At 31.4% G+C, this 26,854-nt stretch overlaps 1 protein-coding gene across 3 annotated transcripts; it reads left to right on the top strand.

The window, feature by feature from the left end:
• The first annotated feature begins 16,673 nt into the window (after positions 1-16,673).
• LOC107840134 (fatty acid amide hydrolase) lies at positions 16,674-26,525 on the top strand. 3 transcript variants are annotated; one of them, XM_016683879.2, is made up of 21 exons: positions 16,674-16,824; positions 16,893-16,995; positions 17,079-17,188; positions 17,262-17,322; positions 18,392-18,588; positions 18,659-18,788; positions 19,022-19,099; positions 19,180-19,327; positions 19,958-20,070; positions 20,155-20,230; positions 21,335-21,406; positions 22,114-22,165; positions 22,777-22,857; positions 22,941-23,024; positions 23,189-23,292; positions 23,378-23,470; positions 23,758-23,826; positions 24,808-24,872; positions 25,644-25,705; positions 25,974-26,069; positions 26,158-26,525. In XM_016683879.2, the coding sequence occupies exons 2-21, from the start codon at positions 16,914-16,916 to the stop codon at positions 26,224-26,226; spliced, it is 1,842 nt and encodes a 613-aa protein (XP_016539365.2). In that variant the 5' UTR covers positions 16,674-16,824; positions 16,893-16,913; the 3' UTR covers positions 26,227-26,525. The 3 variants fall into 3 exon arrangements, with proteins under 3 accessions (XP_016539365.2, XP_047250934.1, XP_047250933.1); XM_047394978.1 differs by having other exon boundaries at positions 16,707-16,995; positions 17,108-17,188; XM_047394977.1 differs by having other exon boundaries at positions 16,707-16,995.
• The last annotated feature ends 329 nt before the right edge of the window (positions 26,526-26,854 follow it).

The raw sequence follows: 26,854 nt of genomic DNA, 5'->3' as shown, positions 1-26,854 counted from the left end.
CCACAAGTCCACGGATTGTCGTGGACTTGTGGCCAATCTTGCCACAATTGAAGCATTTTCCCTTGAATTTCTTATTGGGTTGATTGCTTCCTTGTTCAGCTTTCTTTCTTTTCTTAGAATTGTTTTGGTCATCTTCTACAATATGTGCTCCATTAATTATAGAATTACCTTTTGACCTTTTCTCGTTAGCTTTATTGTCCTCTTCAATACGCAGTCAGACAATAAGATCTTCCACAGTCATCTCATTGCGTTTATGCTTCAAGTAGTTTTTGAAGTCTTTCCACAAAGGTGGTAACTTCTCAACTATCGCTGCTACTTGAAATGCATCATTCACAATCAAACCTACAAAACAGTTTATGTGAGTATTAAGAACTTTTTAAATTTGTTCAACTAAGGTATTTTTCAAAGATATACCTTCTGCTGGGAGATCATGTATGATGATTTGCAACTCCTGCACTTGAGATACAACCAATTTGCTATCTATCATTTTAAAGTCCTGGAACCGTGCAATAAGGAATTTCTTAATTCCCGCATCCTCTATTTTATATTTTCGTTCAAGTGTCTCCCATAATTTCTTCGATGTCTTAGTTCCACTGTAGATATTGTAGAGATCGTCTTGGAGACCACTCAGAATATGATTCCTGCAAAGGAAGTCTGAATGTTTTCAAGCTTCTACAATTACAAAACGCTTTTTGTCCGAGGTTCCCTAGGGCACCTCAGGAGCGTCTTCGCAAGTGAACCGTTGCAAACACAAAGTGGTGAGGTAAAAAAATATCATTTCCTACCATCGTTTAAAGTCAATGCCCGTAATTTTTTTGGACTTCTCCGCCGGTGCCATTGTAGGCGGAGTATTTATGGGACTTGATGTGGCAATATTAGTTGCCCCCACAGACGTTGCCGCATCTTGCATTTGACTATCGCTTGTTATTTTTCCTGTCACCACAAGACAAAAAATACTTAGTATTTTCAGAATACTACTTATAAAATTAAGCAACATTAAACTTTTCTTCTTATTTCTAGTAGACAGTGAAGTTTTTATGACTTTCAATTGTCAACCGAATGATCTTTAACTTGTGATGAAGTTTTTATGACTTCAAATCACTAGTTAAATTCATGCGGAGTAGAAAGTTAAAACTTTAAACTCCAAAAACAAGCAATACAGATTCTGTAATAGTAGATTGTTTCTTTAAGATTGTTATTTTCTTCTACGGGTATGCAAAATCTGTATATGCAGAGCAACAACTTCAACTAGAGTTCAAGTATAAACAAGAACACAATGAAGTATATCAAATACCCTCAACACAAGATCAAAATAATCTTCCCAAGAGGTGTATTTTTTTCCCGAAAAATAGATGAAATAGAAATGAATAAGGCCAAGTCGTTCGAATTCACGGAGTTTTCTTAAAGAAACAATTCCCCTCACTGTACCCGAGGTTATGGAATTTTTTCTCTCAGGATAAAATGGCCTTCAATCCAAATATAGCGGTACCTCAAATATTTGGACTTGTCGAACGCACTCAACAGTTTGAATGATCACACAGAATTTTTGAAGAGAAGAAGAGTATTTTTTTTCCAAAAATTTCATATCAAAACCTGTGGAAGAAAGCAGATTTTTATAGCCATAACATGCCTCTTCCGAAAAGAGGCAATGGTTCATGTCAAAGGTTACACATGTTCTGTAAATTCATGTATGTTCATCCAAAGATTGCATATTTTCCTAAACAATCATCTCTCTCCATGAATCAGCGTGTCCTTTTGTTGAAGGATTGCATCCTTCTAAAATTACATATCAGTTCGAAACAGTGCAGCTATTTTGAAACATTAGTTCTATTAGGAATTACAGAAGCATCAGTTCGAAATTTCTGAAGCATTGCATCCGTTGTTGCATGCATGCATAAATGGAGAATACTGTTGCGTTTTGGTAGATTCGGCTAAAAAGATAGATCTCATCGATCGATCATTATCCAAATTCCGAAGCCGAAGCCGAAGCCAAAGTCGAGCAAGTGACGACGACGACGGCGCGATGCATCTCTTATTCCTTGCCTCACTTATCCATGTGGGAGTGTGTTTCACAATATAAACACTTTAAAGCTTCTTTCTCCCACCAATGTGGAAGAATTTAGTAAGCTTTCCTATTTTGAGTACACTTTCCATATTGGTGTGATCTCAATTTTTCTCTTCCACTTGGTTCTCTCCATTTTCCATTCAAACCTCCCATTTACTATGAACCCAACACAACCTAAGTTATCTAAGGTACGTGGGGCTTCCTAAACTAAATGGGCTTATTGAAACATTTTGAGAAATGTTTAAAGTTATGAAATCATGTATTTACAAAGGGTTTTGAATTTATATTTACAATTATGCATTGTGAACCCTTTTGATGATAATGTTTTGGTCTTGAGGCCTTTCCCCCTTGAAATTGATTGTTACTCGTATATAAATGTATATGTATGCATTTGATGTTTTGAAACTTGAATTTTAGAGAATGAATATTTGTACTTCATCTTTTGTTATGGCACCTTCTTGATTCCCATGTCACGAATTGATGAGTCGCATATTTAGAAACACGATATAAATGTCTTTACTGTTGTTATGGAATTGATTTTGGTTATGAACTGAAAGAGAGGGAGTTTTCTTGTTTAGATAAATAAGAAGTGATGATTTTAAATATTTGCATGGTTTGTCACAAAATACTTGACCAACACATGTTTGCTGAAATGCTGAAAAGAGAGAATCTCTACATAGTTGGAAATATGTTTTGAAAATAAGAACCTTTTTGCATTGTTAAATGTTTTTGGTGGTCAACTGAATCAATTGGATTGAAGGAACTAAGGCATATTATTATATGGATTAGACATACGACTTGCAAGTCTTGGTATAATGATATCAAATCAGATAATGCCATAATAGACTTAAAATAGAACAGAAGTCAGATTTCATTTAGATTTCCAAAACTTGAGATTTTAAAGATGCATATTCAGAAAAGGTTAAAAATGAGCTTAAAGAGAGTTAGATGGTTACCCGAAAAAAGTACGAGTTGAAAGACCCTATGCTAGAAACCGTGATTTGCCGACATGGGATTATGGTACCTTGCTTTGTGATTTTGTGTACCTTGATTCATGTCGTCCCAAATTGGGACTATGGTTAGGAACCCTATTTTGTGATCTTGTGCACTACCATGACATGTTGGTTTGATCGGGGATTTTGGCACCCTGCTGTGTGATCTTGCGTGTCCCCCTTTTTGATAGTCTAATCCTTGCGGTAAACTTGGATTGGGGCTTGGCTGCCGAGTCAAGGGTGGATTCCATATAACCCGTGAAATTACAGATTGTAGCGTGTACCATCTAACTCAGAAGAATAACAAAAAGTAGAGTCATAATTGCAAGAATATATTTTGAAATTTATCAAATTATGTCTATGTGTTTTCAAATGTTTTACACTGACATGTTTTTATGTAATGTTCTCATTTATGTTGTATATAAATATATTTTATTTTTGGATTGCTCTGCGTACCAGTACATCTGTATTGACCCCCTATATTTCAGAATCTGAGGCTCAGTCCCAGGGTCCCGCTAAGCCGTAGATTGATTTCTCAAAGATTTGCAGTTGGTGTGCCTCCCCTATTTTGGAAGGCCTGATTTATAAGACATTGTTATTTTATTTTGATTTATGGTCCGACTGGGGCTTTGTCCCAGTTTTCAGACAGATGTCATTCTCAGTTAGTAGAGATTTCGCAGATTGGTGTCATGTGCTTAGAATGTTAAGAACTTCCTTTCGTATTGTTCAGTTTAATTATGAGATTGACCATGTTTCCGTATGTTAATATTCCGTATTTCTTTATGTTGTATGAACGTTGTGTATGATTGCCATAGAAAAGCGCGCTCGAACTTTTATGGGTCGAGATGCTCGTCGCGACCAGAATATCGTCTCAGATCGTGACATATATTTTGGTTCAATCCCTAGTCATAAGAAGTTCATAATTTTAATTAATTTATTAGGATTAGAACTTAAACCGTTGATACTGTATGATTTACCTTGCAAGCATACAACTTATAACAACCTCGAAGTTGGCACGTTACCATAATTGATTTGGATCTACTTGGACCACATGAGTTTATCATTTGGATTTGATCCGATCAATGTTATGTCTTCAATTCAAACTTTCCAAGTCAATTGCTTCTGTACAACTATTGGGATTACTGCCTCTGTCTCAAATTTCTTATTATGTACAAAAATCAAACCAATCGATAAACTAAATCGATAAAAATGTTATTGAATTGTTGATATTGGGTTATCGAGTTAACGGTTTTTTATTGGTTTTATAAAAAAATTTATTGGGTAAACGGTTCGGTATCGATTTTAGTTTATTGGGTTATCGGTTAAACCGATAACCCAATAAGGATACACTAAATTATTGTTTTATCCCTATTTATGTTATATATTTAAATCTCTCTCTCTCTCTTTATCTATCTATCTATCTATCTATCTCATAATTCAGTGATTCACAAAGTATTAATCTATTCAGGGCAACAAAGGCACGTAATAAAAAGCTTGAAGCATTTATAGCTTCCAACAATTAGGATTCAATTTTTTTCCTAACTAACATTCAGTTCAAGTTTAAAGATTTTTGTAAACTAAAATGCATTGCGTAGGTTTTGGCGGTAATTAAGATTTCATTTTTTATGTTAGTTGTTACTATTTCTATTTTATAAGTATTTTCTTATTGGTTAAACCGAAAACTGAACCGTTAAGAACCAAAAATCGATAAATCGAAACCGATAAGAAAATATCTTATTGGTTGGTTATTGGTTTTACATATTTAAAAATCGAAAATCAATAAACCGAACTAATAACACGTAAAATCGAACCGAACCGACCGATGCACACCCCTACTCAAAATAATTGACATAATTTTAAGAAATAATTAATTATTTTTTTCAATTATATCCATATTAATATATTAATTAGAAAGTCCTCTAATCAAGATTAAATAAGGTCATATTTCCTCCATCTCATATTACTTGACATATTTACTAAAAAAAAATTCTCAAAATAGTTGGCATGGTTAAGAATCAGAAGATAACTGGATAATTTTTTTTTTCAACTTTACCCTTTGTAATTTAATGAAAACGTAATTAACTCCAATAAATAATGAAATTATTTAATGTAAAATTAATAGGATTATATTAGTCAATTTGCATCTACTTATTGATTTTTTCGTAAGAATTGTGTAAAGACAAACATGCCAAGTAATATGAAACGGAAAAAATATTATTCAAGCACCCCATATTAATTTCTCTTTAAAAATTGTGGAAAAAACTAAACATTTCAAGTAATTTGAGACGGAGGAAATTCTGTAGAGTGGCTCTAGACTATAACCTTTTGGTCCGAACTCAATAAATGTAATCCTGACTTATGTATGTGTATAGGCAGGGGCTCCTATATATGTCTAGATGTGCCTAACATCATATCCATTTTCCTAAAACAATTTGATATTTGCCTGAATTAGAGGCAGGATTCAAAAATTAAAATTATTGATAACTAAACTATACGAATATGAAATTACTATTGAGGCATGCATACCAATTTTTTTCAGTATGCATAATAGCATTTGACTCTAAAATGCATAGGTGCTTTAGCATACCGTATTGATACGAAGTTGGTCCAATCATGAGAAACTACAAATTACTTTGGTAAAATTGGACTATCCACAAGTGCCATTTATGCTGCTTAATATGAATGTTGTGAGTACCAAATTGATATGTATTATCCAATTGTAAAGATTTACGATAGATGTCTTAATTAATCTTTTTATTATGATATACGTCCAAATTAAGTGTTGACTAATGGTCAATAAATTGGTGAAAATTTAATGGAAGCAAAATAGAAATTTTAACAAAGTAGACAACACTTTGAGATGATTTCTTCTCATTGATTGAGTTTTAATAGAAAAATTTATCCAAGTTAATACCTAGTAAAAGAATTCATGGGACCTACCGAAACATCACCATATGACTAAATAAATAAAAATAAAATGTCAATTGTGCCCAACCAACTAAGTTGAAAATTTGGACGAGTGGAGGAAGCAAGTAGTGAGTCACCAAATTAATGGACAAGTTCAAGAGCAAATGGTGTGAATTGGGATTTTGACTAACTGATTAAATTGCTGGGCAAATGGATTTCGTCCGTGTAAGCAATGTGTAACAATTATAAAAAATCTAATCAGCCAATTAATAATTGCCAAATAGAAGGTCGAAATTAATACATCAATATATCATCAAACCTAAATTGCTGAAATTGAATACAGCACCTGGCACATGGCCCTTCATTATCTTGTTCTACATGAAAATGACTCCTGATGTAGATCTCAATTTTATTTTATTTTCAATGTTGATGTGACTTTTTGGGAACCCTCCGAGAAATTTGCTTTGAAAAAATTCACTTATATGCAATAGTATGCGATATACCACATGGAGATGTAAACAACATATTAGGAAGATTCAAAGTGACGAGTTCGACTGTGATGCTATTTGCAGAAGGAGTTGACCATCCCTTATGAAATACCATCTGTTGCACCAACTCAATCATTCTTAGTAGATTGTGAATCGACATGCTCAAATCATATAGAATTAAATATTAATTATCTACTCCTCTTTTTGATAAGTAATTATCTACTTTTCCTGGTTTTCCACCTTTCCACCACGCTTTGCCCAATGACGAAGTCTCTGAATATTTATATTTATTATCATGTGACGAGACGTAACTTGGAAATCCTATCGTGCCATGCTATGATGGTCATCTGTATTAAGTTCCATATTATGGGTTATTTAAATGCAAATCAATAATTAAGAATATATAATTATAACGGCGGTAAGTTAAGTCCTTGTATTCCTATTATTGTAGTAAGTTACTATTTACTTGTCTGCTCTCTTGTTCGTTGTGTCAAAAAATATAATTATATGATGTTAAAATTTCGTGTGCTTTTACTACTTGCATATAATGCAAGAACTCACATCAAATTAATTGTGCTAATGTTGATTGTTGAACATTAAATTCAGCCTAACTCTTCTAATTAACTCTTTTTATGCCAGTAATTTCAAAATTCTTTTACTCCCTTCAGATGTTAACTAATGGAATTTCTTTCATATTCCCACTCGCATTAGTTTTTCCGATCTTTATTAGTGGAAGAAAATTTATCATTTGGTTGACTTTGGAGTTTGGACTTGAAAATGTTTTTGTTTCTTACAAGTATTTCCCGTTTTTAATTTGGGCACATCTCTTAAGAAACTACATATTTTTTTAAAAATAAAGATTATTTTTACTTATCTTTAACAAGTACTTTGAAAGAGATGCAACTTTTTTTAGTAATTTTTATTTATTTAAAGAATGGTAAAATTAGAACAACGTCAATGCCATTTGGATTGTATAAAACATCACTACTTGTTTAGAAATAAAATACAAAACTAAAATATCATTTATTTGGATTGTATAAAACATCACTACTTGTTTAGAAATAAAATACAAAACTAAAATATCATTTATTTAGAAACACAGAGAGTAATATTTTAGATGGCGAGCACATATTTGTGGAATGTAACAATTACGTTTGCCTAATGCAATAACTTACCCCTCAGATATCGTTGAATAACTTGCCCAAAAACATCATAATTTACTTATAAGATACACCATTATTAAAAAAACTTAGGTCAACGCATAAACTAACTATTGGAGGTCTATTTTTAAGTCCTTGGAGTTGGGACTTGGTGCAGTATCAGTGGGGTTACTTTTGACAAATTTGGCTTCATGACCCAAAGAATTGCTTCAACTCTTATGATTTTAATTTGTTCGTTTTGTTGGCCAATTCTCTGTTAGGCGTCGTCTGACAGAGTGTCTTGAAAAGTTAGTGCATGCATTAGTTTAATGCGTATTTTTAATATCTTATTTGGTATATTTTTTCACCTTTTGTATAAGTAATGTAAGCATTAGTTATATATTCTATTGTGTATTGAAGTATTTATTATTAATACCTCAAAATTCATGGTATTAGCAATTCAATGGATCCAATGCATGCATTAACATAATTAAATGTACTATTATCCCTCAAAAAATTCTAAGCATCCTTTCCAACATATATATGTAGGATATTTTTGCGAAAAAAAAATTATTTTTTAAAAATTATTAAATTCATGTTTTTAATACGTCAAATTAAACACTGCATAAAAAAAAATACAAGTATAACTAATGCAAGCATAGCTAACACATGCATAACTAATACAAGTATTAATAACACACCATATTTTACATTATTCTTAATACACTCTACCAAACGACTCCTTATTGCAATTGAATTGATAAAATTCTAATGACGTGTCCTTCCTCTTGATATATACTCTTTTTCTAATAAAAAATTTGCATAAATACAACCCCTTTTTGCACCCCCTAAAATTAATGGAATAAACTTAGCCATCCTGTTGTAGAGTTGTGGGATTGAAGCTTTTTGTGGTCTCTTTCAGTATCTCTCACACTAAGTGATAAACATAAACTTAATTGGTTGTTTAATACAGGACAGTCTATTATCTTGATTTTGTATTTCTAAAATCAATTGACACTTTCACAGTAATTTTAAAAAGGAAGAATGATATGTTTATAGGTACTTTTTTAGAAATATGTTGTTGAGAAATTAGAAGAAAGCTAGGCATCATTGGCATGTGCAAAGCTGATGAGAAATGTTTAAAGAATTGTTACCAACTATGATGGTAAAAGAATAGTATATATAGTGAATAACATTAATCAATTCAACTATATACTCCTATATATTAAAAAGGACAGCTTTAATACAGTACTCAATGTAACAATATACTATTATAGTACTAATTAAAAAAGATGCATCAAACACAAGAACCAGCGTGAATGTACTATATTAAATATACTACAATCTATCATGTTCCTAAACATCATCATTTGGTTCCATTATAATTTCTTTTAACTTACAGAAGATTCTGTTGAATATGTTTTTACCTTCAATTTATGTGATAAAATTGAAATTTCAACTGCTATATTTTTTATTTTGATTGTGAATTCGGACATAAAATTTTTAAATTTTTTGAAAAAAAATTTAGGTATGTATTTATTTACTTTTGTTGCCGTAAAGGTCGTATTTTTCTATAACTGTTCCGTTAACTACCGGATACTTTCCTTCAGACATTTGCAACTTTATTAATGTCCTTCAAAGTCAAATAACATAATTTTGACCATTAAAATTTAATTAATTACTATTATTAATTTGGAACACATAATTTAAGAATACAATAGGAGTACTTTTCAATTTGAAATTCTAAAAATAGAAGTTGCACCAATGGCCTATATTACTACAGTTATTGTCTAAATTTTATCTAGTAGACCTAGGTCAATTTACGATGGTCAATTATTTTTTATCCAAGTAGACACCTTTACATAATTGCATTTTAAGTTGAAGCATGGATAATCATTCTCTTCTGTTTTACAAAGTTGGAACATTTTTTCTCTATATATATATTTTAGACATCTTTGAGTTGTACAAACAAAGGTTATGGTGTAGCTGTAAATTGTTATAAATGGTTGTCTTGCTGGCAACTCATTTCATGGGTAAAGAGAGAAAAAAATGCAAGCAAAGGGAAAAGGGAACAATCATTAAAATAGGGGCCAAGGTGATGATGATACATACATCCAAGTATTTATACGTAGTACCTATTTTAAATTTATGTGATGATTGTAAGAATAGAATAAAAAATTATACTCGTAATATTTTGTGATCTAAAAGATATGGTAACTATTTGGGTCATTTGCATGAATGTCTTATTTTTCGGTGATCTTTAATTTCTATTCTTTAAAATTGTGATTTTTACTTTTCTATTCTTCAATATTTTAAACAGCAAAAAACTGACATTTGACATTGAAAAAAATGACAAAAGCACAAGCTATATCTTACCATGACAAAATATATAACGCACAAATTATGTCTCACAAAAATAATTTAGATACTATAAATCTAAGTTAAATTTCAGAATCTGTATAGTTACGCGTTCGTAAACTATTCATATAAATTATTAGTAATTAATAAAATAAAATAAGACGGTACAGTATTTGTGGCGATAATAGGTGGAGCCACAACATGCTCATTAATACATGTGATGAGTGATCTCCTCTATCATCATCACCCTCGTTCTTCCTTTAACTCTTCATGTTCTCTCATCTGTATTTATCAATGCCCAGGGCGACTCTACCTTGTGGAAAAGTCCCCAAATTTGAGGACCTCATTATTTGCAATAATATATATAATTTTTTTTAAAAAAAAAAATTGAGTATTATTTATAGAAAATTAATTTTTTTTATATAAACAGAAAGAATTATTAAAAGAAGTTCATATATCTAGAGTACTATGTCTCCAGAAATATTAAATACATTGATTATATTATTACTTAAGAAAAAAATTAAAAAAAATCGATTATATAATTTTGAAAATAGAGTTCATTAAAAGAAAGTTATTTTTTCTTAAAATTTTAAGGTCTTCATTTGATTTTCGCCTTAGGCCACGAATATGAATGAGCCACCCCTGTCAATGCCTCCTCCATCTATTTTATTTACTATATATATATATATGTATGTCCAACTTTTTTTTACTAAAAAAAAATGCATTTTGATGTCTTCCGCGGAGATTCGTTTTAGAGTGGATAAAGTATCATAATTCAAATTATAATGCGCCAACTCAAATATTAAGACTATGTATATATTCAAATTTTTATAATGTCGATATTTCATAGTTGTAGTGGGATGTTGTTATATACTGACACTAGTCCGCGCTTCGCGCAATTACAAAATTTTTATTAAATTTATGAAATATTTTTAAAATATTCAATAATTAAAAAAAATTAGTTCTCATAATTAAATGGATTAGATTTTATGTTCTAAAGCATTATATTGTTATCACTTCATTTTATTGTTTTCTCCATTTTTGAAAATAATTATGGTCTTTCATCTTCAAGAAAAATATAAATTTTATATTAGGTGAAACATCATTTAAGACAATTCTTTTCCTTTTGTTTATTTTATTTTACTGGTTTTAATTTATTTACATTAATGTTAATTTGCATAAATTTTCAAACATAACTTTTCTTTATTCAACTAATATGTTTTAAGTGTATATCGAATTTTTTGTCTCTACTTTTGAAGAGTAACTTTTCTTTTTGACCTGACATTTCTTTATAATCCACAACTTAATTCTAAAACTATTCTTTTCCGTCTTCAAAATCATCGAAATTGTATTAAAATTTCATCAAACCACCAAAAATTGTCCCTTTCTTTTAAAACTCTTTCATATAAATTCAACACACAATATCATCAAATAAGAAGAGACTTCGAAATGAAACAAAATCTTCAAGCTTTAGTTGTGAGTCGTTTAAACAATAAAGAAATTTATTTTTTATTTTTTTGCCATCGTAAAAATGTAAAATTATTTAGTAAAGAGAAATTTAACAACATCTTCACTTATTATTGTTATATCTTTTAATCTTAAGAGTTACTTCCTCCGTTTCATTTTACTTTATCCTTATATTCAATATGAAGTGTTTCACTTTGTTTGTTCATTTTTAGCAAAACAAGAGTTTTTCTTTTCCTATACTACATTTGGTATTAAAAAATTATATAAAGCAAGTAGTAGTTAAATTCAAAATTCTAAAACATTATTACTATGATTAATTCAGTAAAATACCTCTTTAAATAATTTTTTTTTTTTTTTTTGAAGATATATCAAATTAATAAGGACCAAATAATATGAAATGAAAAAAAATTAAGCAACAAAAATATGCTCACCTGGTAAGCCTTGTTTTCAATTCAAGAAAGCCTTCTTCCTCACAGCATCATATTTGAACGTGATGATATCTTTTCTAAAAAAAAATAGCTGAATTGGGTTGATCTCACTATGCCATATATATAATAGCTACCGATTTTTCAATTTTTTTTCCATTAATTTGTGGTTCATTTACATTGTAAATAAGTATCACATTTATTATATGATGAATTCAATTAAAAGAATATTATGTTCTTTGTACATTGAATTTACTTAAGGGGTCGTTTGTTAGAGTATATAAGATCAATGCAAGATATAGTGTATTAATAATACTTGTATTAGTAATACTTATATTACTTATGTTTGTATTAGTTATGCATGTATTATTTCTTATACATTGTTTTGTTTGATGTATAAGAAATAATGCATCTTACATAATTTCTATAAAAGAAATGTCTGTTTACAAAAATACTTTTTTTTTATTTTGTACATTTTTTTGCAACAAAATTTTTTTGTCATCTCAAATATAATTAGTATTGTTAAACTAGTATATAGAGGTTTCGGATTAATTGCAAGACCTTCATCTTTGAGCATGAAATATTATGTCAACGGATTAACATAGTCGAAACAAAAATAAAATATATAACGTAAAATTAAGAAATAGTCTCAATTTTTTTAAATCTTTTTAAAGACTCTCGAATCAAAGCAAAAATATGTTACAATTATTTAATCAATTATTCATTGTTGTAGATTAAAATGATGGGAAAAAAATTGTAAAATATTTTGAAAAAATTCACTATTGCAAATTAAAATAGCGGGAAAAGGAATAGTGAAATATTTTGAGAGGAAAATTGAGGGGTATTAAGGTCATTTAATAAGTTAATGCATATATAAAAAACTTTGCATTACTAATACATAGAAAATAGGTGGTATTAATAATGCACATCTTAATACACAGTAGAGTGTATTAGTTATACGTTGACTGAAAATATACCAAATAAGATATTCATAATACACATTAATTAATATATATATTATTTTTGTTAATAACTCTACCAAACGATACCTTAGTAATTACAGAAAGCATGCTGCGTTGGCTGAATGACTTTTGGCCTTTCAAATGAAAGATAAATGAATTGTTATTCTTGTTTAAGCATAGTTGAGAAAGTTAAAGAAAGGACTTTTCATTTTTATAACATAAAACACATTTAAGGAGTAGAATTAGTAGAAATCATAAAGATCGTCGTTGGCTATTGCTACGTGAATTTGATTGTAAGTTTTTTCATGATAGACTAATTTTATATAAATATTTTAAATTAATGTAGCACATTAATGCATAATTAAAAATTAAAGAGAATAATTGAAAAGAACACTAAAAAAAATTAAAAATAGGAGAAAAGAGATAAATACCTTTCTTGGTGGCATGCCTCTAATCCTGTTATACAGAGAGAGAGATCTGACATTCAGAAAGAGCATGAATATAAATAACACAAACATTAATTGTTTTTCATTGTGAAGTTATGAAATAAATGATTTCCACCGTTTAAATACAACTTTTTCTTTTAAATTCAATATTTGTACTTGAAATTTAATTTGTATATGATATTAACGATATTTAACGTAAATATTTTGGTATTTTATTGTCTACAAAATATTTTTTTTCAAAATATTATTGCATAATATTTGAACATGTTGTTATAAAAGGGTAATTTTACAAAGAGTGTACCACTATGATAAACACCATTGTTATTATAGGTAGAATGCCGTTATAGAGAAGTAAAATATATCATTATCTGTATAGTGAAATGTCATTATAATGATCCAGAATTTGAATACAACTAGAATACCACTATAGTCAAGACTGAGACTCAAACTCGGGTCGCACACTCACACTCAAGGACCTGGGTGGCAGGACAACCAGATGCCTCAATACAACAACAACTATATTTCAGGGGTGCTTTTAGGATAGGCACAGTGCATAAACATGTTCTTAACTTGGCATCAGATAACATTAATGACCTTCAACTTTGGGTGTGCATAGGTAAACACTTAAACTTGCATAAAGTTGAACAAGTAGACACATGTGTCCACGTTGCCAATTTTTTTTTTCCTACATGACGTCTTATGTGTATTATGTCATATAGAATGCATGTGTTTACTTGTTCAACTTTATACAAATTTAACTGCATACTCGTGCACATCCAAATTTAAAGGTCATATATGTGATTGAGGCCGAGTTAAAAGACATATTTATGACCTATGTCTTTAGGATATATGACATAATAAATAAATATTAATTTTTAAAATATATATAAATTATATATTAAATTATTTGCACGTGACAACTTCTAATTGGTCTAAAAAGTCAATTTGTGTCTTTTCACGCGCTTGTGACGTGTGTATACACGCAGTGGGTCAAAATAGTGTATTTGCAACGAAATAAAGAAGATTCGTGGAGTAATAGATTGAAGTTAAAGTTCAAGTGTCTTTTTAAAAATTTCGAATAAGATCAGTGGTGTAATTATGTATTTACTCTTTAAAATAATAAAATTTAAAAATATTTTAATATATATTTTTTTTAAAAGAAAATTGTGTTAAGTCAAACCGAGAGAAACGGAGGAAAGTATTATTTTGTGATGTAGTTATTTATTTTCTTAATCAAATTATGAAGATGAAGATTGAAAAAATGGGTACGAAATGTATTGTGATAGTTTCGGGCTTGTGTATGAGTATTTGAAGCCCAACATTGTACGTGACTAACCATAACATTCTTGTTCGATAAGCACTGAAATTGGAAGTAACTGGTTGTTCAGACCTTTCCAAGGTCCCAATTGCAAAAATTAAATAAAAAATACTGTATTTTAATTTGTACTATGTGTTAGTACTTTCTTTCACGAGACATGTGTTAAGTCAAATGAACTTATATAAATTGAGACACAGGGAGGAGGACTCTCATTTTATTTTACCCATATGTAACTTATTATAAGTTATTTATGTATTAAAAAAATAACAATAACAAAATGATATGTCAATATAAAATATTTGATTGATTATCAAAATTATATTAGTGTCACATAAATTGAAACGGGACAGAAGAAGAAATAAAGCAACATATATTATTTGAAAATGAAATAAAAAGTACTGTATAATTAACAAACAAAAAATTAAAAATTGATTGATTTCCGCTGCTTCAATCGTAATTTTAATATATCACCCGCAATTAATTATTATAAGTCACTTATGTATTGAAAAATTAATAATAATTACTATATATGCTCAAAGGACAAAAGAGTAAAAACATAAAAGAGATAAATGTAGAGAAATCAAGAAGCACTAAATGGATTATTAACATTTGTAACATTCAACATATTTCTAAATGTTTTCAAATTCTTCTTGAATCAACACATACACATAATAAAAATAATAAATAATAAATAATAATAATTATATTTTACTATATGACCCCTAATTAATTATTATGGTCATTTAAGCATTGTGCCACATAAGTTGAAATAGAAAAATATTATAAATCACAATGAACAAAAATTTAAATTATTTAAAAAAATATAATTGACTATTGTCGACACAAAACTCTGGACAAGAAGAGTAACATATATTATTCAAAATTACATAAAAAGTATTATAAATTACAACAGTTAATAACTTAAAATATCTAAAAACAAAGTAAATAGTATATTATATATTTCAAAAAATTACATGAAAAATACTAGAAATCACAATAATTAACAACTTAAAAAATTTAAAAGATATAAAATCTTTGGTCGACTCTTAAAATTATATTAGTGTCACTAAAATTGGAATAGAAGAAAAGTATTATAAATCACAATAATTAAAAATTTAAATTATTTTTAAAATATAATTGACTATCAATGCTACAAAAATTTGGACAAGAAAAGTAATGTATATTAATTTGAAAATTACATAAAAAAATATTATAAATTACAATAGTTAACAATTTAAATTATCTAAATACCAACATGATTTGTGGTGTAGTGGATGAGACTATTTTACCCTTAACCAGAGGTTGAGAGTTCAACCCTGGGTATGGATAAAACTCTGTTGGGAGTGCTGTTACCTTAATGTGCCCTGCAACGCGTGATCCGGATTAGTCGGGGCTTAAATGCGGACACCAAAAACCGAATAGAAAACAGAAAAAAATATTTAATTATCTAGATATATATTAAAATAACATATGTTGAACTCATGCTAGATTTCAGATGAATCCTAGAAAACATATGCAATCCTTTTATTAAAAATTTTTGTTTAAATATATTAAGATTGAAAAGATAAATAAATATCTTATTGTTGGGCTCGTGCTGACATGAGTCATGCTCCTCTATTATAAATATATGACGCATTTTATTTTTATATGATCGATATGTGTTAAGTCATTTTTTTTTTTTGGCTCTGTTCTATTGTCAGCGCACTAAGTGGTAGAAAACTGGGCACAGAGTTTTCTCCATTCACCAAAGGTGGGATCGAGACATAAGGAAGATTTTCATTTTATTTTACCTATGTATAAAAATAACAAAAAATTACACCAATACACAACTTATGTTTTCAATATTACAAAAAATGTCAACTCCCTAAACATATTACAAAAAATCCACATATACATAAAATTGGTTATGTTATGTATATTAATAGAGAGAATAAAATAATTAAAAAAGTGAGAGAGTGTATAATTATTTTTAAAAAGTTGATATTTATATTATTTATCCTAAAAATAAATGTTTGATTTTATTTGACTATCCTAACAAATTAAGAAAGTTATAGTACTAGTACTTTTTTCAATTTTAAGTGTGTGTCAGGGCAACACGTAGTTTATATAAAATGGAGGGAGTAGTTGTAGAATTGAATTTAAACTCAACCGTCACTGTCAGGATGAAAATTAAAGAAATCCGTGTTAAAACTTGTCAATTTTTCTCCATTGCTATTGGTCTTAGCCTGTTTGCAACTTTCAGAACTCTGAATTAAATGTATGATTTTTTATTTATCTATCTATCAATCTACAATCAATTTTATTCTCCTTGTGTGTCTTGTCCAGTTCAAAAATTGTGACTGAAAAATGGGTAAGAAGAAACAAGTGATGTTGCCGGCGAACGAAGTAGACCTCACCGTAGTGAAATATCAGCCTGAGAAAATTGAAGGTTTGTATTTCATATTTTTTGCTATGATGAAATTGGCAGTATAATTTTTTTTTTTTCTGAGTTTGTGTACTAACGATTTGCAGCTCCACATTTGACTGGTTTTTGGTTCAAGTTGTTTGTTAAGTTAATGGAGGCACCTTTAATTGGCAATTTAATTGCCACTCATCTTAAGCAGAAGAATGGGATTACTCAGGTTTGTTTACTTGCTATTTTATGTATACGAAGGAGATTAGTAAATTAAAAAAATGTTTTTTTTTGACTGTCAGATGCTCAAAAATACTGTGATCCCAGAGGTTCCAATGTTCATTCCCCAGTTCCCTCTTCAAGGTTTTGTAATAAACTCTTGCTGCTTATCTTTCATTATTTTATTGATATATTGTGTGTGCAAATTTATGACACAATGGAGGAAAAAGATCTAAGGGGTCATTTGATAGTGTCTGAGAATAGTACTGAATAAGGTCAGCGTCGGAGCCAATATTTTAACTAAGGGGTTTAAAATCGAAAAATGTGGAAAAAAAAAACTAGTTGAAGGGAGCAATAACTATAATTTTAAGTTTGTAAAAATAGTATAATTTTTCGCCGAAGGGGGTTCGGACCCCCTTACAATTAGCTAGCTCCACTCCTGAATAAGGTGTATTCGTAATGCTGGGACTATTTTCTATCCACTGTTTGGTTTGGTGTACTAAGGATAAGTTTGTCTCTAACCCACGCTCATCCATGAAGTGAAGTCCTTGAATTGCTAATACCATGGTTTGCTATGTAATAGTTATATACCCTAGTTATACTACAAGTCCTACCAAATAAAGGATTAAATAATATATCCTTAAACGATACAGTTAGTTGGGATTAAATTTTAATCACGCTAATACATTTGCTTCAGGTCTAATGTTTGCTAGTGACTAATTTTACATATTAGACTGGTAGGGGCTTAAAATGGAGCCGCATGGACATGGAGGATTCATATTACTGATTATGATTTGCTTGGGATTGAGTCATAATTGTTATTATATACTATATGTTTAGTGTACAATCTTTCATCTTGGAGTAGGAAGATACTTATTCTTTTTTTAAATATGTCATTCCACTAGATGCTGCTGCTTAATTATCTTATTGCAACTTATATTGTCTCTCTTTTGCTTTTTTCTTATTAGTTGGTGGATCTTATAAGCTTCTTGATAGCAAAAGTTCATGAGCAAGGCTAAACTTTTTACCGCTTAGATTTTACTCTTTGAGCATGACTGTAATAGTGATAAACTAATGCTCAGCTGATTTTCGGAAGTATAGCTAAACAGAAGAATAATGTTGTGGGCATTCCATGATTTTGTTGAAGTTGGAATTCAGGAATTAAGGTGCTTTTCTAATGGTACTGACTTGTTTAGTATGTTATATGTATTAGAGCCAGAGCCTGGTGTTGTTTGCTTAGAAGAAGATGGAAAACCTGAAGAACGGGTTGATTTAGCCTTCAAGTGTCTTCCACATTATGATCCTTCTAGTAGATGGAGTTCTGATTCAGGAGAACCATTTCCATTCCGCTACTGGAAAATCCGTGATTATGGATATGCATACAGATCTAAGCTTACGACCCCATCTAAGGCAAGTGACTTTCCATTGGTTCTTTTATTTCGGTCATCTTCAAGACTAATAAACCTCTGTCGTGCTAAAGGTTGTAGAGCACTTCATCTCAGCAATGGAAGTATTTAATAATAAGCAGCCATCAGCACCATTATTAATCTCCTTTGACCCCAATGAAGTGAGAAGACAAGCAGCAGCATCCACTCAGAGATTTGAGGAAGGTATTTTTATTTGTTGATGTGCATAAAGTTGGATCTCCTAAGAACTTAGCAATTCACAATTTACCTTTCTTTTCCTAAGTTTTCTGCACACTGTCAAATAAATGATGAAAATGATATTAGTTTCCTGCAAATAAAGCACATCCCATACTACTGTGCCAAGTCTGCTCACTCTTTTTTACTAAATCATATTTCCTTTCCTCTGTTTCTTTTTCTTTTATGATGTGGTCATGGAGGAATCCCACTGTCAATCTTAGATGGGATTTTCATTGCAGTCAAGGATGACATTGATTGCTTTCCTCATCCTTCAAAGGGTACGTGTTTAACCTCATATTTCCTCTGCAAATATCTCTGCCGTTTTTAGCTGAACTTTTTTCCCTGTAAAAAAGTGCAGGTGGTTCGACATGGTTTCATGAGGTTCGCCAGGTAAAGATAGATGCGGTTTCTGTCTCAAGATTACGAAACAGTGGTGCAATTTTAGTAGGAAAGGCAAATATGCATGAGTTTGGAATGGGAACGACAGGAAATAATCCAAATTACGGGTAAATTTTTTTCCTTGAACCTACAAACAGCAAGCATGACTAGATATTGGTTTTGTGAATGTTAAAGCACTATTTCACATTTAATAGGAGTATGCTAAAGATGTCCCTCGAATAATCACTTTTGATTTCTATCTTCCTCTCTGTTTCAATTTTGATAATTATGTAGCCGGAGTTTTGGATTTTCTTTAGAAATCATAGCATATGGTTCACTAGAGCGGCTTTTTCCTTGTACATTCTTCTTGTACAAGAAAGGATGTCGGCTGGTGGTTTTCTGGCTGTTTTGTGATTAATGCCACATTTTGACTCATTTAACTACAGAACAGTACAATTTTTCTTTCCATACATCTCTTTTGAATGATGAGTCTTTCTTAAGTTACATATTCCAACATGTCTAATAATAAATGTTGTCCAGCTATTACATCTTTGTAGTCTTTTTCCTTTGGTTGAGTGGCTGAGGGTCTTGCTTGAGTTATATTAGAGCCATTCATACAGACCTCTTTAGATATTTTTCCCTTGTTCTCGAAATAGAATTTCTTGAAGTGTATCTGGTAACTATTGTTTCTTGGGTATCTTTTAGGTTGAGTGTATATTTTACCTTTCACATCATTAATGAGCATTTTCCTATGGCAGTACACCTGGAAATCCGCATAATCCAAAAAGGTACACAGGTGGCTCTTCCTCAGGTTCAGCTGCAATTGTTGCTTCTGGATTTTGCTCAGCAGCTTTGGGAACAGATGGTGGAGGTTGTATGACATATAGGGGTAGTGAATTAGTAGTTTGTTTTTAAATGGTTACCGATTTTCAAGATTTATTCATTTGAAGGCCAGGTTCAGTACGAATTCCTGCTTCTCTTTGCGGGGTTGTGGGCTTGAAAACAACATTTGGACGGACCGACTTGAAAGGGTAAGTTCATGAATGGTAGGTGAATGTGCATCTATACCATAATGGTTTATCCTTATGAATCATATTGTTCCCTTCATGAAGACTTTCTGTCTACTGTCAAAACTATGATCTTCTGCCTCGTACAACTCGTCTCTCTCAGTAGCTACAATTTAATCCTTCTAGCCTACAAATTGTTCTTTTCTGTAGTTATCCATTATTTCTGGATTTATCAAGTCTCTATGTTGACATTTATTCTTCAAAATCTGTAAAGGGCATTTTCATTTTGCTAGTGGATGAGCGAAATAATCATAATAAATCAACAACTCTGCGTAAGGCATGAAATCAAGTATATTTTTTCTAGGCCTTTAGTCAAAACTCAAAAGCATTATTTTCCAAGCACTTCATGGTATGAGAAATAAGGTAGCTTTGTAGAGAAGTGAATACTGCCATGGTTGATAACTCTATTCTGCACATTTGCTTAGCATTGTAGTCAACGAAGAGTCCTCTACGCTTTTGACATGCACTACTTACATAATTCATACCGTGATACGACAGTGAAGCAGACACCGGGTACATGCCTACTTACATCTTGCAGATTCATAGTTAATGGAGCTTAAAATATTGGTGAAAAAAGAAAGGTTTTTGGTTTTCTATTCTTTCATTACAGAATCCCAAAAAAAGAAAATGCCAATGAACTCATGAATGCTGTTAGAGTGCGAACAGAAGCAAGCTAAGTTTTTCTTACAAATTTTTGGTCAGATGACTATTTTGTAATGCATGAACATGGAGAAGTGATGTTACGACTAGTTATATCCTAGAAACTAGATTTCAAAAGAAATACTATTAAATTTTATTCTATGTTGTGATATGTTGCATTTTCGCCATTGTCAATGATATTAGAATGAACTTCCATACACTTGGAAGACTTCAGAAATCAATAAAAGTATCCAATATTTCAAATTTGATCATAAGTACGTGATGTTTAGATCATATATTTATATGTATAAAAAAGTATTTGAGTTATTAACTAGATCAGGCATATTTTACAAACATTTTCAATGATTGTGATTGCATGTTGCAAGCATAGATGTTTATAATTTGGTCCATCTCTTGTTCTTTTCTCAGGTCATTGTGGGAAGCAGGAACTGTCACAATTATTGGACCCTTAACAGCTACAGTTGAGGATGCTATACTCGTGTTAGTAACTGGGTTTTGCTGCCTATTTCTTTACAAACAAATAGTCAATTCTGGTGATGAGAATCTCTGATATTCATCTCACTGTCTATATTTAACCATGCATTTTTCATTTACCTGTTTGACTTGATTACATATGCAATCAAATTATTTATGTTGTTACACTTTACATTCTGCATCAATTTCATTTACCTTTATGTCTGCTAAACAACGGTGTAGAAGATACCGAGTGTCAAAAGACAAGTTATTACTGGAAAACACATATAAATCTTAGATTGATTAAATGACTCCTACAAGCATAGATTTAAAGTAATGGGGAGATATGACCAAAATTTATCCCAAGTTCCCAACTGATACGTATCGCCTATATAGGTCTTTTTCTTCCATTATGTACGGGTTTTCCTACCTGTATTTACTCCCTACACGTCTTACAGTTCAAAAGCTAAGATTAGAAGTTTACTCGGAAAAGTAAAAAATCACCTAGATAGTCAGCTTCCAAGGTGCAATGCCAGACTTTAACCATGACAGAACAATGCAACTGTCAGACTTCTATTGTCTTCAATTAGGCTGTATATATTTTCCAAAAGAATTAGGTTTGTATGTTTGGGAATCTATCTGTTAAATTTGGTCCAGCTATCTTGATCATGCTGATAAGACCACTCTTACGGTTGATAAGTGCTGATTATTGTTATTTCCTTACAACTTTTCAGGTATGCAGCAATCTTGGGATCCTCTCCAGCTGACCGAGTTCCGCTGAATCCTGTAATCACTTACAAATTGTACTTCTGCAAAATTTCAAGATATTGTTCTGCTCGAGGGTTCAGTCTTAACTTTTTTTTCTTCATTCGTGTAAATATTTTAGTTAATAGGGTATCAGATCATCTTTCAAAGGTGAATTTTCCACTAAAATTGCAGTTACGATGATCGTTTATTATACAGAAGTATTTTGATTATCATAATAACTTAAGTTTGGGTGTTTTCCTTCAGAGACTGTTCTGATCCTGGTTCAGTTTGGGGGATGTTTCTTCCGCTGAATGTCCCATTGTTCTTTTTTTTTTTTAAATCCATGGTGCAATATTCACTCTACTTGTATAATATAGAATATGGAAGACTATTTTGTTTAACTTGCTGAAAAAAATGTGACATTTCCCTGTCCATCATAACCTTGTGTTTTAGGCCCCCAAAATGGATTTTGACATATCTAAAACAAGGTCAATCTTAAGCATAGGATTAGGTTGATCCTGTACTTGTAGCGGAGACTATTAACGTAGTTTCAATGCTGAATGAGTTCTTTTCATTGGATTAAAAATTTGTACTCTGCATTAAGCACGCCTTTTTCTACTCACATCATTATTAATTGCTTTTCTTTTCAGTCCATCCCTTGTTTACCAGATTTATCTTCCAATGAGAGTTCAAATATTTTGGGATCACTTACCTTGGGAAAGTATACAAAGGTGTTACACTTCTGTTCTCTTAAGGTTGTTGTGACTTTAACCTTCTTGGTTGAACTTTGGCTGACACATGACATATATTACAGTGGTTTAACGATGTTAGCTCGACCGACATATCTGATAGGTGTGAAGATGTCCTAAACCAACTATTTCATCTGTATGGGTGCAAAGTAAGTCCATATTATCCTTTATTGTGCGATCAGTTCTGTTAGATTCATGCTTTTTACATAAGATTATTGTCTATTTCAGAAGACTTTATGTTTAAAGTTCAGGTTCACTTTCTGGATGTAACTTTTTTTATTCTATTTTTCTTGCTTAACTCTTTGCAATCAAGACAACAGAGATTGTCATACCGGAGCTTCATGAGCTACGCACAGCCCATACTGTTACTTTTGGATCTGAATCACTGTGCTTATTGAATCCTGATTGCGAGGATGGGTACATGTATTTCCATCATGCTATTAGTACGACTGCTTGCATCTTGTAGTTTGGACTAATATAAAATTTCTCTCTCTTTATGTAGGAAAGGAGTAAGATTGACTAATGATACTCGCACAAATCTGGCACTTTTCAGATCATTTGCAGCATCTGACTATGTTTCTGCCCAGTGCCTGAGGTAAGAATAGGTTACTGAATTACTTTCATACATGTTGAAACAATTTATTCAACTATTGTTTGCTTTAGTATCAAATTAGGAATGTGAAAGCTGCAAGTGTATTGTGTATCAGTGGCATATAAATGTATCATTCTACATTTAGTAGGCATTCCTGGCTTTAACTACATCATCAATTTTAGGATGTTTTATCTAAATGTTAAAAAAATTTCAGTCTCGCTATAGGATTGCATCTAGAAATATGATTAGTTCATTCAATTTATTCAGCTTTCCTGTATCTCTTATTGCAGGCGAAGGATAATGTTCTACCACATGGAGATTTTCAAGAAAGTAGATGTCATTGTAGCACCTACCACTGGGTAAATAACTTCTCGCACTTCATGGTCTCTGATATCTATAAAATCACTTCTTTCACATCCTGTTAAGTAAAATTTTTGCAATGAATAGCTGCTGTCCTTTGCTGGTATTTTATGCAAATTGCTGGTTAATCTCGGTGGGATTTATTACACGTGTAAATGGATGAAATATGTGTAATAATGCCCCAAATTGAAATAATGTACTGATAATTTGACCCATAAAAAAAGTACTTATAATTTGTAATGTATAAAGCATCTATAAAGCCCCTAACCATAAGACATGCACTTGTGCGTTTTCCCTATCTCACATTGTATCGGAGCTCTCTTAAGAATGAAACTTGTGTTTGTTTTCAATGATTCGGGAGGTTGAACTAGAACCTGGCGTGAGTCGATTGATCATGTTGGTTTCCTCAATCTTCTGGTTGACGGAAGTTTCAGGAAATTGGTTTCAGATATAGTTATGTCCAAAAGAAAAAAAGTAGATTTTTCTGAAGTCCTCTCATGATTGACAATTTGACATAATATTATATTCAATGGAAGTCAAAATTTTAGATAATTGATGCAAGATAGGAACTATATGTTTCTTTTCACTTCATGTGGATGATAATCAGTGAAGGACTTTATGACTGTATCACGGATTAGGATATTTCTCATGTCTTTGAAGTTGTACCGCATGTTTTAGCTTGATGGTTGAAGTCACATTTGTCTGCTGTTATGATATACAGAGAATTTATTGAATACTTCCACTCATGAAGTTTTCACATCGAATGGAAATGTATATATATGTTCGTGGAGAATGACACATACTAATGCCTTTCTATCATACAGCAGAATTTTAATTTATTCCAAGTAAATTATATCTTCCTTTTTTTCCAAGTGAGGTAGATGGACCAATGCTTTTTCTATGCTGTCACTTATGTCAATCTGTTTCTGGACCAACAGACAGTTAAATTCATAATTTCTAGTTTTACTTTTTTTTCCCAGAATGACAGCCCCAGAAATCCCAAAAAGTGCTCTTGCAGTTGGAGAGACAAATTTGCAAGTAGTAGGTAGGTTAACATCATTTTATTACTTTGTAGTAGTTATTAATAGTCCCTGGAGATACTCTATCTGTCTATCATCTCCTTTATCTCCTCTACATCATTGTTATGTGCTGCAGTACAAGTAACTTCCAAACTTGGAGGCAGTAAAAACCAATTTGGTGGTCAAACAGCCATAAATAAAATTAAGCCTATTATCACCGTGGATGTTTCCTCTCTTTGCGTTAAGGGTGTCAAATAGGTAGGTTGGACTATGTTTGGACGGATTAAAACGGGTATGTTGCGCTGACTCGTCAAAATCCTTGCTGCACCCATGTCGACATGACATACCCAAAATGACCCACCAATATATGCCCAGCTCTGCCTGGCCAAGTGTGGGCAAGTTATATTTTTATGGGCTGAATTTGACACGCTAATTGCATCTATATTTCATTTTACTTTGAGCTATGAGCTTGGGTAAAGATTTTAGTGGAATGAGTGTCTGTGACGAGGAACGTTTTTTGAAATTGGTAACAATATATTCGTCAGCACAAAATTCTGTGGTGGAAGCCAAATTTACAAACGATAATTGTAAGTCCTACTGTGCTTTTTGTCCTTAAAAGAAATTAACAACTGCAAAAACTGTAAGAAACCAAATTTTGTTTAGATTAGTGGCATTTTAAACTCTTGAAGCATTCTATCTCAAAATATTCTCAATACTAGGACAGTTCCTTTTTTGTTTTGATGAGTACTTCATGATGATCTCTCTATTTATACTAATTCATTTGCTATTCTTTTCAGCAAGTCTAATGCAATTTGCTATGACAGCAAATGTTCTTGGACTTCCGGCAATTTCTGTCCCTGTAAGTGATATTCATCTTTTTCCTATTAGGCAGTTCACTGAGTAAATCTCATAAAAGAATATATATGGAATAGAAAGACCTGCACGTTGATGATATGCAAAGAAGTTTCAAACAGTGCTCCTATTCTTAGCATTCCAACCTCATAACATACAATATGTTGACACTGACTGGAACATGTGGATGCCAAATATCAATCAACATCTTGTGTTTGAAATTTACCTATCGATTACTAATTTACATTTCCTTTTTCTTTTGTTTTCATGCTTAGATTGGTTACGATAAGCAAGGACTTCCAATAGGCTTGCAACTTATTGGTCGTCCGTGGTGTGAAGCTTCAATCTTGCGTTTAGCTACTGCAATAGAGGTATTCTCCTCCATCCCTACCACCACCCGGCCCCAACTAACAAAGTTACAAACAGAGTATTGACGGGAGATTTGACTTTTCCTTTCAGGAAATCTCCGCAGAGTGTAGGAAGAAGCCAGTGGAGTTCTATGACATCTTGAAAGGGAACTATAATTAACGGTTTCCAAGATCACATTGAAAGAAAGTGAGGGAATTGACAAGAATAAGCTTTAAGCCTAACCTCAATGTCAAGAAATGATTTTATCACAAAATGAACTTAAGGACGATTCAAACACACACTGAAAAATTATTCATAGACCAAAAAACTTGGTGGTTTGTGTTGGAAAAATACTGTTGTATCTCAAAAAGAATTAATCCTATGTTTGCAATTGCAATTGTAAGATAATTGATTCCGCTCATTGTAATTGTCCTTGTAACTGATCCATTTGAATGTGTGTTGAATAGCCTTAAATCTTAGTGACTGTTACTGCTCTTCAATAGTGAGACTTTCCTTCTGCATCACATGTAGGACTTTTGTCCAATCATTTTCCCTGTTCTTCTTTGGCCTATCCTACCTCTCTTAAAATTTGCTATAGACCAACTCTCACACTTATTGGCGTCTTCCTCCACCTCTTTTTCACATGTTCAACCTACCTCAACCTCGCTTCCCTCATCTTTTCAACCATGAGGGCCACTCCCACCTTGTTTTGTATAACTTCATTCCTAATCTTGTCTCTTCTTGTATCCACGCATGTCCTTTCTGAACACCCTCATTTCTGCAGCCTTCATCTCCTAAACGTGTGTGT

This window comes from Capsicum annuum, chromosome 8 (genome assembly GCF_002878395.1).
Source record: "Capsicum annuum cultivar UCD-10X-F1 chromosome 8, UCD10Xv1.1, whole genome shotgun sequence".
Classification (NCBI taxonomy): Eukaryota; Viridiplantae; Streptophyta; class Magnoliopsida; order Solanales; family Solanaceae; genus Capsicum; species Capsicum annuum.
Note: the sequence above shows the minus strand (reverse complement) of the source record. Positions and strands in the feature narration are given on the sequence as shown.

Coding starts and splice junctions, on each gene's coding strand:
- LOC107840134 (XM_016683879.2), top strand. CDS start 16,914: ATGGGTAAGAAGAAACAAGTGATGTTGCCGGCGAACGAAGTAGACCTC. Junction 20,071..20,154: donor TTTGGGAACAGATGGTGGAG/GTTGTATGACAT, acceptor TTTGAAGGCCAG/GTTCAGTACGAATTCCTGCT. Junction 23,025..23,188: donor TTCATCTGTATGGGTGCAAA/GTAAGTCCATAT, acceptor TTTGCAATCAAG/ACAACAGAGATTGTCATACC.